General features: G+C 37.3%; 1 protein-coding gene across 1 annotated transcript in view; it reads right to left on the bottom strand.

The window, feature by feature from the left end:
* The window catches only part of LOC311632652 (uncharacterized protein), a gene marked incomplete at its 5' end in the record, with an annotated part of 42901 nt that overhangs the window by 5042 nt on the left and 25693 nt on the right, over positions 1–12166 (bottom strand). Inside the window, 7 exon segments of the mRNA XM_084904374.1 lie at positions 1005–1114; positions 1953–2151; positions 7561–7678; positions 10260–10378; positions 10381–10440; positions 10443–10517; positions 11277–11361. Coding sequence (XP_084760500.1) covers positions 1005–1114; positions 1953–2151; positions 7561–7678; positions 10260–10378; positions 10381–10440; positions 10443–10517; positions 11277–11361 — 766 coding nt within the window.

Genomic DNA, 12166 nt, shown 5'->3' with positions numbered 1-12166 from the left:
GATCATAATAATCTGACCACTCAGTATATATATGTATTTAGAGAGAGAGGGAGAGGTAACTATATGCTAGACACTTTGCTTATGATTTTCATGGTTCTTACTTCATTTAATTCAAACCTCTACAGCAGCGGTTCTCAACCTTTCTAATGCCGTGACCCTTTAATACAGTTTCTCATGTTGTGGTGACCCCCAACGAAAATTATTTTTGTTGCTACTTCATAACTGTAATTTTGCTACTGTTAATGAATTGTAATGTAAAAATTTTCCTTCATTATAATCTAAACCAACCACATTTTTTTTCCTGTTGACTTTGGTCTAATAAAGGGCCAGGATAGCCAGTCTCCACTCCCATCTTCCAAGTAGTAGATATGTATCCTCTGGGGCCACAAGTTAAGGTTTCTCACAAATTCATCAAAAACAAAAGGACACCAGCGTGTAACTGCACACATTGTCATTAGAAGAGGGGGGGGAAAAAGAGAGAGAGAAAGACTCAACTCCCCGCAGCAGTTCTGTGTATAGTATAATGACAATGCTTAGTGTCTATTGATTGCCTGTTATGTGCCAGGCACTGGAAAATATGTTTCATTCATTCAGTGCTTTTACTGAGTGCAACTATGGATCGGGATCTGCTCTCACAGCTGTTTTAGATGAAAGCTTTGCTTCAAAGAGCTTATATCAATCACCTCTAACACCCCTAAGAGGGAGCTATTATCCTCATTTTATAGATAAGAAAACTGAGGTCAGAGGGATTAAATAATTTACTCAGTGACATTTATCTAAGAGATGGTAGAACCAACATTTGAATACGTATTTATCTGACTCCTACTCTACCTACTCTACCTAAAGCCTCCCTCAATTTCATACCCATTTCCTGTCGCTCTTAGAGTCGCTGAAGAGAATAAGGCCAGATGCGTGAAGTGTGAGATGACTGATCCCAGGCATAGCTGTACACCTTAGGCTCACATTTCTTCGGAGTATACAAACCTGTTTTCCTTTGAACCTACCCATAGTGGTGCCCTGTGAATAGCCGACATAATAGATCTTTTCCTGGCCCGTTTTCTGCAAAATAAAGTTTATGACTGCAGGAAGGTCAAACCTAGCCATCTCATCATAACTACAAGAGGAAAAGACAAAGTTATATGAAAAGTTATCATCAGAAACAAACAAAAACAGCCCCGGAATTTATAAACACCCCCAAGTTGTCAGTCCCAAGAACTTGTTACTTGCAACCCTCAGTTTGGACTTGTTCCAAACCCATGATGCCTGGGTGCCTCAGAAATCACAGGTTGTCAGCAAACTGCTATTTCCTACAGATGTCACAGAACAATAATCATCTTCAGTGAATATTCACTGAGCACAAGACCTGCCTCCCTAGGAGAGGTGTCCTGTTGTTCTGTGAGAACAGCAGATGGTCATGCAGATTCACATATGTGAAAAGTATTAAAGATGCTTTGGGCCCTTCTCTGATGAAATAGATAAAGAGCAGGTTGAATGACCATAGGAAATTTAAATAAAAATACTAAAAATATTGTATAAGAGTGTAAGAAATGTGTTAGTTGAATTGATAGTCCCTAAGGCTTAATAGTTTCCTTATATCTTTAATGTTGTCTGATCTCATCTCCTCTTGGGGGTACCTGTCCTTATCATAACTCACAAAAGAGTTAGTCCATCGATAAGGAAATGGACATATACTTCCCTCATGCCAATCACGATCACCTGACACCACCCACCATTCTCACCCCATTCACTAGACCCAATCTTCTTAAGGAATGTAATTTCCCCCACTACTTTCCCCAAAGAATCCCTAGTCAATCAAGACAATTGAGGGCTATCATATTAGAATATTGATGAGCCAACTAAAATAAATTTTCCAAATACTAGAAGTTATAATTTTTTACCCAGTTCTTCTAAACACATCCATGTCCACCTCCTCTCTCAAGATTTTCATCTACCTGAAAGCCCAGAACTCATCTTGGTCTATGGAGAGGGTCGTGTGTTTCCGAGACCAGGTGTTCCCCCTGCTGTTCCCCAGCCACACATCGAAACCAGCATCTGCCAGAATGAAGCCCAGGCTGTTGTTGGGCAGGTTGGAAATCCAGTTGCTAGCATCTCCAAGCAGGCCATGCTGCAGTAACACCACAGGCCTGGAACCTACAAAAAAAAAAAAAAGAGAGAGAGAGAGAGAGAGAGAGAGAGAGAGAATTTCAGCCGTGGGAAATGTTTTCTACGCTTCTTGTTATCCCCCTATTGTGCAAAGGCTTTCAAGTGAGACAAACCCGTGTTTAATTGTTGATTCAGCTGCTTGCTAGCTTGATTATCTTGGTCAGTTACTTAACCTTTATGTGTCTTGATTTCCTCACCTGAAAAGATGAATTTTTGTTATGATTAAGTGAAGTTGTGCACACAGAGCAGATGGCACAATGTATGGCACAAAGAACCAACGCTCATCTCCCACTGTTGTTTTTATTCCTCACTCAAGGATATTTTTCCATTGATTTTTAGAGAGTGGAAGAGAGAGGGAAACACAGAGAGAAGTATTGATGTGAAGAACCACATTGATTGGTTGCCTCCTACATGAGGGAGGAGCCTGCAACCAGGTATGTGCCCTTGAATGGAATTGAACCTGGGATGCTTTGGTCCACAGGCCAATGCTTTTCCATTGTTGTTTTTGTGTAGTTATTATTATTAGACTTGTCTGGGAATTTGAGAGGATACTAAAGTGCTCCAGAAGTTGGTATAATATAATGATTAAGATAATTATATATAATAATCATAACTATTATAAATTAATAAGAATAAAAAATTAGGTTGTTATGTATTTATATTATGCATCATTATGTTACTATATTATACAATGTATAATATAACAAGTGTATAATTATATATAATTACATATGTATTTATATTAATGTTATAATAAAATAATTATATAGCCCTAGCCGGTTTGGCTCAGTGGATAGAGTGTTGGCCTGTGGACTGAAAGATCCCAGGTTCGATTCTGGTCAAGGGCATGTACCTTGGTTGTGGGCACATCCCCAGTAGGAGTGTGCAGGAGGCAGCTGATCAGTGTTTCTCTCTCATCGATGTTTCTAACCTCTATCCCTCTCCCTTCCTCTCTGTAAAAAATTAATAAAATATATTTTAAAAGTAATTATATAAATACTAGATATAATTATTGATATTATGACATTAATTATATGCATGAATAACAAAAATATATTCTATATCTTAATGTATTAATATTGTACTGTATATAAGTATATATTATTTATAATTATTTATATCCTAATATTAATATATACAAATATATACATATTATTTTTTTTATTGATTTTTTTTTACAGAGAGGAAGAGAGGGATAGAGAATTAGAAACATCGATGAGAGAGAAATATAGACCAGCTGCCTCCTGTACACCCCCTACTGGAGATATGCCTGCAACCAAGGTACATGCCCTTGACCAGAATCAAACCTAGGACCTTTCAATCCATAGGCCGACACTCTATCCAGTGAGTCAAACCAATTTCGGCTATACATATATATGTAATGGTTTAATGGTTATGGGTGCTTCATGTCTAAAAAAACTCACAAGCCAGCATGAAGGATCTCCCAATGTTTAAATATGGAAAAATTAGAGCATCAAAATAAATGATAGTAATAAATTATGTCCTATTATATAAATTGAGTATGCATGACTCATTATTGATATCAATGAAATTAATAAACAAAGAATTAGGGGAGAAGTAAAGGCCCTTATTTACAATATATTTCAATAAATATAGAAAGATTGTTGGCATTATCAAATCATCAATGGATTCTAAAATTAGTGAATAAAGTTTGAAGAGATATAGGATATTTACATATCCTGGAAGTATCTCTTACACATTCACCTATCAGCTATAATTTAAATGAAAATTCATGACTCTAGGAATGGTCAAAACTCTTCAAAGAATGTCAAGGTCAAAAATACCAAAGAAAACCTGAGGAATTTTTTCAGCTTAGAAAGGAGACAAAAAGACAACTAAATGTAGTGGATGATACTGGATTGGGGGAGGGAAGAATAGAAATGACTTTGACACAAATGACAAAATTTGAACATGGACTATGGATTAGATACTAATATCAATCAGTGTTAGTTTCCTAATTTTAATAAATGCACGAATGAGGGGATCAGGATATTTTTCTTACCCCCTCCAAATACTTTGGAATAGGAATTATTTTGTGCTGAAGGTATTTGAGTTACTGAAATTTCTTGTCTGCCTAAAAACAGAGCCTCTCAAAAGAATTCAATTGTCATAAATTCCATGCCCTGAAGCAACTCTAATCTTCTCTTTTTAGGAAAGGAGAAATTAGTACTACAGCCCTACAAACATTCTCACATGCTATCTTATCTGCCATCTATTTTCCCAAGGGCCATTTATCTTTCCAAAGAGTCATTTGCTTTTCCCCAAGTGCTCTTTATCCCTCTTCCTTTTCCCTACTGCGTTAAGTATATAGACCTCAAAAATCTAACCACCCTTTTGAGTTACTCATCTCCTGAATGCTCCTATATGTATGTGGAATACCCCTGCTAATAAACTTCCATTTGTTTTTCTCTTGTTCATCGGTCTTACATTAGGCTAATAGAACCTAAAATGAGTAGGAGAAAAAGTTATTTTCCCCTCCCCAATATTAAGAAATATTTAGGGAGTAATTGGCATGATGTCTCAAATTTAATGTCAAAGATATTTGATAGAAAGGAAGTACATGGCGGCAAAACATAGTTCACAATTGGTAAATCAGGGGGAAGGGTATAGGGTAATTCCTTGTACAGTTTTTGAAAACTTTCTGTAAATTTGAAACTATATTAAAATACAATGTATAAGAATATCAGTAGGCGATAAAGGATTAAGGCATTAGAATTCTAACACGTTAAATAAATTAAGATAAACATAACTTTTTACATTAGAAAGTTATACTGGAAGATAATCAAATGCTGCATCTTTCAAGGGCAAACATCATGCTCTCAATGGGGCTTAGAAGAATTAGATCAGATTGTGAATGTAGTATCTGCACAGTAGTACCTGTTTTAGAGGAAGATAGAGAAGCTTTGCTGCTGTTCTTATTAGTGCTATAATTTTTAAAGGCAGTTTTTCTCAGAGCTTCCGTGTCCTAGTTAACATAACAATATGTTTACCTCACTGTGTGAGGATTCATTGAGATATTCTGCATTAAGCAGTCAGCATGCCACCTGACCTCAACAGATGGTAGATCCTGTTATTATTGAACTGTTTCTAAGGGCAGTCTCTCTATAGACAGAGGCCTTTTACAACAAACTATGAATTCCATTTTTGCCTCATTTTATTCCTCTGGGGAAAGAACATGAGGGCCTAGTACAGGGCCAGGAGAATGAAACTGAGTTATTTCAGGTTTTCCTTTTATGTCTGGTCATTGACTTCATCCTCTAGCCCTCAAGGAGGTGACCTCAATATGGTGAGATCAAACCAAAGAGGATCAATGCTGTCCTTTGAAATCTTTAGGACATTTCCCATGGTTGGGGCCAGGTTGGTCCTACCTGGCAGAAGTTTGTACTCTTAGTTCATCTAGTGAGAGAACTGACTTATAAATGATCTGCATCGTTTCAAACATTCCCTGGAGTCATGAATTTTCATTTAAATTATAGCCAATAGGTGAATATATAAGAGCTACTCTTTAAAAAGCTGTCATTTTTTTAGGATGACCGGGCCCCAGCCTATTTTCTTTTTGGATGTAAATATCTGAAGCGAACAATGAAAGAAGGTTTTTTAAAAGGCTTTTGTCAAAGCTTATGGACATCTTTCAGTTGTTTTCAGTATGAATTTCATTGGCCCTCTTTTTGAAGAGATGTTGAGAAATCTTGCTTTCTTTTAAGGCTGAGAGATTTCCTTTAGAGGCCAATGGAAGCTGCAGGAACAACATCAGCCACTAGAGGGGAGTATTCTGCAGCAACTGGACCAAAAAGGCTGACACCTTGAATGCCAAGCTCTTCCTTGGGCCATGAGTGAGCAATGCAAATGAACAGGAGGCAAGAAACCAAGTTGCCATGAATGGGAGCTGCAGGTGTCTCCCCTGAGCTTAGGATCTGCCAGTCACTTGATGGCTTGGCACAGCTGTGCCTTGTTTACCCTCAAGGATTTGTGGAGTTAGTGAAAAGTTATCTGTGTTTCCAGGTTATTCATTTATTTATATAAGATCAATTTATTCATTCCACAGATATATTTATTGGCACCTACAATGTGGTTAGCATTCTTTTCAGCACTGGTGATAGCCTTAAACAAAGTAGATAAAGTTTCTGCTTCCGATGAGTTTATATTCTGGTTGGGGGGAGATAGATAAATAAGCAAATATCTGCATATCAGGTGGTGTTAATATCTATATGAAAATTTAAGCAGGATAAGGGGCTAGCCCTCAATAGGTGGCAAGGAATTGCTAGATTGACTAGGGTGGTCAGGTGACTAGGGTCTGAAAGAAGGGCCAGTGCAAAACTGTCGATATCTGATGAAATAGGAGAACTGTAAGTTCAAAGGCACTGAGGTGAGGACATGCTGGACATATGTCAGGTGCAGCTGTGCAGCTGGTACTTTTTCTAAAAGCTGGTTTGCAAAAGGCTGCACAAGTGTAAATTAGAATAAAACAGAACCCGAAGTTTCTTTACAGCCAAAGGCCAGTAGCGTTGGCACGGCTTTTTCTGGTCTTAGTTAAGAACATGGGCACCATAGGTGTCCGACAGTTCTTTATTTGAGGGCAGGTTTTGTAACATACTAGCAAGTACTATCAGTGACTATCTGGGCAAATTACTTAACCCCTATGTGAGTGGCAATTTCTTAGAATGATTGTGAAAGCTACGTAAGACCAATGCAAACCAAGCACTTAGCATTTTACCTGGCATACAGAAAGAACACAATGAGAAGTTGCATCAACTGGACTGATGACAGATAGTGTGGCTGCTGCCATACACATAGAGCTATAATATGAAGTAGAAAAGAGCCAAATAGAGATAAATGATGGGCACAATTTAATGAGCAATGAAGGTGAATTTTTAAAAGCCAGCAACTGCTGAAAATCCCTATGCAAAAAAAGGGACATGTACCAAAAATGTAAAATGTCCATAAAGTACCCTATTCTTAAAAAGACCTCAGTGAAAATCTGGGCAACATCTTAGTTATTTAAAATGCTATTTGGCTGAGGAATATAGAGGGCTCAGGGGGCATTGGTCTGATCTTTTCAAGAGAACATTAACAAATATTCTAGAATATCTATGTAGGAGGGCATTGGAAAATGTGTTAACTGCTAGAAGAAATCAAGATATAAACATTTCTTGAAGTGTTTTTTTTTTTTTTTAAGTAAACACTATGTTTATTTGGGATAATCGGAGATGGGGTGGTGGTGATGGAGATTTTGGGGAAACTAAAATCATATTTTGGCCTGAACAATGGGCCCAGTCAGTACCAATAACCCGGACCACCTTTTACACAATCATATTACAAGGAAATCGTTACTGTAGGGAACACTGCCATGCTGGGGTGACACAGGGTAAACCATACCTGTCTTCTTAGGTTCCACTAGGCCTTGAGGAATTCTGTTAACAGAGAGGATATACCCATCTTCTGTTGTGACTTCATACTCCGCACAGGGATAGCCCTTATGTTGGATGATTTCACTCTATAGAAAAAGCACAATTTCTTTTGAGTTCACGTCTGTAAGGCTACATTCTCAATTACCCCAGGGTAAAAAATTGATTACTTAATGCTGGAAGGCATAAACATAAAACTACTTTACTTTGGCTAATTATGTTATCTCAGAAACATTGGCCAGTGCTCTGCAGTTCTTTTCAGACCAGAACACTGATTCCAAAACCTAGGTGTGATTCAGAATCACCTGGGGCACTTACCACGCAGGTTCCCAGGTTTGGCTTTGGGTTAGGGATCAGGTAATTCTAATGCAGTCAGTGAGGCACCTGTCTTATGAGAACACCTGGGCCATGAATTTCCTGTTTCTTTTCATGTTTAAATCCACAGACTGGGGAAAGAAAAATGGTTTTAACCTGAAATCTGAAAGATAAATAGGAGATCCTTGAAAGGGTGGGAGCGATGTTTAATTATTATACTTGCCAATGCTCATTTAGTATCTACTATATATGCCAGGTAACGCAGTTAGTGTTAATATGTACATGATCTTTTTACATTTCTTGCAATAATTCCGTGGAGTAGGAATCATTGGTATATCTAATTCACATAGGAATAAACTGAAGCATAGGCACAGGTTAAATAAACTTCTTAAAATCATTTAGCTAGTTTGCGTTTTAGTGTTAGGGCCAGGATTAAAACTCATGCAATGGGACTGTAGAGTCTTTCTCTTAACTATAATGCCTGTTTGCCTTATATACTACAGTGGACATTTGGTATCTGACATTCTCCTTTTTTATTCCTTTTAAAGCAGCAGCTCTTAGAAATAACTCCCTACTTCTCTGGGTGATGACAATGGGGAAGAGCAGTGTGAATACTTCAGATCTTTGCAGCTTCGTATTTAGAAAAACTTCCCTAAATTGCCTAGGTTAGGCAATGTTTTCTTTTTTGATTTCACTATTCTTGTAATGAGTAATGGAGTATCTCCCTTCCCTACTTGGATTGTAAGCTTCATGAAGTAAGGGGTTGATATTCTTAGATCTCTCTGCAATCTCAGTGTATAGCACAGTATCAAGGGACTAATAGGTGTTTAGTTAACACTTAGAAAATACATAAATAAAGTCAAATATTATAGCAAAATATAGGATAGATTATAGGCATATAAATCAGTCTAGAGTCAAACCCATTCAGACTCTGAACCACATTAATCTATTTCATTTACTTTATACGGCAATCATTTGAATTTCCTATTTTACTTTGCCTCTCTATGCATAACTGCTCAATACCAGAGCATTAGTCTTAGGGCTCCTGAAGCTCCAACAGTGTGCAGGGACTGTGCCCACACAGTGGGTGAGGCTCAGGGAGGTCGCCCTGCCGATAGCTAAAGAGATTCCTTCCACCCAATAACCCAGAGGAATTTTTGTGGGACCTTCTCAGGGCCAGAAGATGGCTCCTAAGAACCTATACCAATTTGCTAACTCTCTGGACAAATCACCAAAAGACAGTCAATTTTTGGAATGATCAAAAGAAACCTGATATTTGGCATCCTGTAGATTCAAAAGATTTCTATGACCTGTCAGAGTTAAAGAATCCATTCAAAGGAGGCTTCTGTAAAAAGGGTTTTAAATCTGTATTTAATCATGTTAAATCTATAAGAAATTTATGGATTGTGAATACTACACACAATCATCTCACTCACCCACAGGTAGCCTCTACTGCTCACCCAGGAGGGTTTATTGCATACTGCTTACAATTATGTGTTTGGGCAGGCCTGCTTAAAATTATAGCTCTGCTGCCTACTGATAATGTGGCCTAATTTAAGTTGCTTAACTTCCTCAATCTCAGTTCCTTGATTTGAAAAATAAGGATGTTCATATCTACTGGAAGGGCAGTGAAGATTAAGTGAAATTAGCATTTCTGCAGGTTTTATTACAATATCTTCTATGCGATAAGTGTTACCATATGGCCGGCAATGTTAAAACTCAACTAAGAATTTGAAAGTAGGCAAAAAAAAAAAAAAAAAAAAAAAAAAAATCTGGGATACCACATCATTCATGAATTTTACTCACAGGAGGCCTTCTCTAGCAATCATTAGGGTTCGTTTATTTATTGTATGTCAACAGGATAACAAGAATATATTAGAATGGTGAAGGGTGCCACTAGAAGTGGGTGCCCTAATAGTGAGAAGTGAGGGATAATACTTTTATAATACAGTATTATAGTTGCTAATGCTCATTTAGTACTAATGAAGGTAGAAAAAGAATGTAAAACACAGACAAAATGAAAATAATGGAGGGTCCAAGCTTGGCCTAAGATACTGCAATGATTTCTCTGCTCATAGGATGAATCTAAGAATTCAAGAGAAAGTCAAATTGTATTTCAAGTCCAAAAGGACTAAGTCACCCACCCAAGTTTATTGAATTTGTTAGATGAGCACCCAGTCTACTCACACCCAGTTTAGCAGTTTACAGTACAATATGCTAATTTATGATTACTCTGCTAGCAAAAATCACCATCACACATAACTATAGCACACAATGCAGATAATACACAGATGTAAACAGTAACATGTAAGGCACCCCATTCCCCCTAAAACATTATGGAAAATCCAAACTTACAATGTTCATGAACGCTTCGGGGTCCACATCCTTAGTCGGCATACGGACTGAATTCACATTTCTTTGGAACAAACATGCCACCAGCAACAGAAGCCACATCTCAGTTCTGTGTGAAACCACCATTCTCTTGACAAGATTTTTGACATGGTCCAACATCTGCCTTTATGCTTTCCTGGCAATAAACAACTAACTCTAAAGTCAGAAGGATCTGTAGGTTTAAAAACACATATTTTCCAGCTGTAATTCCTTCCCAAAATTCTGGAGCAAATTAAATAAGCTCAGTTGATAGGAATGAAAGAACACAAAGCCGGAATGGAAACATTGTCCAGGATGTCCCAATACCATCTGGCTCCTCCTACTCCCTCACACAAGTTGTAGTCACCAATCCCTTAATTTGAAGGCGTGTAGAACTTTCTTTGATGCAACCTGGAGTTATGTGCATAGGATACAGCCCATAAAATCCCTATTCTTCACCTTCAGATAGTAAGGACTATAGAGAGCATCTTTTTTTTTTTTTTTTTTTTTTTTTTTTTTTAGTTTTTCTTCAATAGGTAGAAAGATACAGTCTACAGAAAATATGATAAATTCCTATAATCACATTCTAAGGCTTGAACAATTACTATCCTTTGATTGAAGATCAATGTAATAATACATATTTTTATTTAATATATCAAAACATTTTAGGACATTTTCTATTTTTAATGATGGGTGAGAACATTGATTGGAAGAAAACAAATCTTACATGTTAAGGCCCTTTCTATCTAGCTCAACTAAATAGACATGTACAAAATTTTTATTTTAAGTTGCAATCACAAGTTAATTGCTGAGAGATTAGTTTGAAACTCTCAGCAATAACTAAAATGAGTTGCAACCTAGTCATTTTCTCTGTGTGGCAATGTGATCGGTTCCTTAGACTACTAATATTTAAGCAGGCCAGGAGAATAGAATTTTGTCATTTTAAGTAAAGAATGTGTTAAAATTTAAGAAACTATCATTTAAAGTAAAATATTTCTTTACTTTCACAGCAACTCTTTGGGATGGAGCTAATCGCAGTCACACTAACTTGTAGACTTTCAGAATGTGGTTGGTGAAGTAGCCAAAGCTGGAACAGGAATGATGAGTCTATGAGAAAGTATCTGCCCACAGTCTCAGCCTCACCCACTCTGGGCTGGCTGAACCTGTATGAGGTAAGCCTGTGGATCTCATCTGGAATAATTTTAACATCACCACCTTGTTGATCTGATGCATGCTAAGGAGGAGTGAGCTGACCTAATTAGAGGAGCAGAGGGAGCATTTTTCTAACACCCAAGAGACCCATGTAATAGTACCCACTGAGCACACTCTGAAGTTCTGTATCCAACATGCAATTGTAGCAAAGAGTTTTGGTGCCTACTGCTGACATTTTAAGATTTTAAAATGTTGTATAGCCAGGAGGAAAGAAAATCTCAGTTGGCTCTTGCATCTTTTAGAAATATGAAGACATGTTAAATGACTTGCCCATCACTACTTTACTAGATAGTGGTAAGGCCAGAAATAAAATTCAGGCATTTTAATCAATGTTTATTATTACCACATGGGAAAAAGATAATGTATCAATATCCTCTGCCCCATGCAAGGACAAAACCCCACATACTATCAAAAGCAATTACATAAATCTCTGTGAATTGTCTCTTTAAAAGTTTTCTCCTGGATTTAAATTTTAAAATAATTTTTGACATCAAATTAAACCTAAACTACAGAACAACCATCATTCAGAACCACCTGAAATCTAGCTGGATGAAAATCCTATAACTAGGGATTTAAATAAGAAGGCACATTGAGACTTGTAGGAGGGGTAGAGGCAAGGAATGGGCTGATTCTATACCCACATATGGCAGATAAAAATTAGGAGGGATAGCTCACCTGCA

Source organism: Pipistrellus hanaki (genome assembly GCF_964339955.1).
Source record: "Pipistrellus hanaki genome assembly, chromosome: 14".
NCBI classification, from domain to species: domain Eukaryota; kingdom Metazoa; phylum Chordata; class Mammalia; order Chiroptera; family Vespertilionidae; genus Pipistrellus; species Pipistrellus hanaki.
Note: the sequence above shows the minus strand (reverse complement) of the source record. Positions and strands in the feature narration are given on the sequence as shown.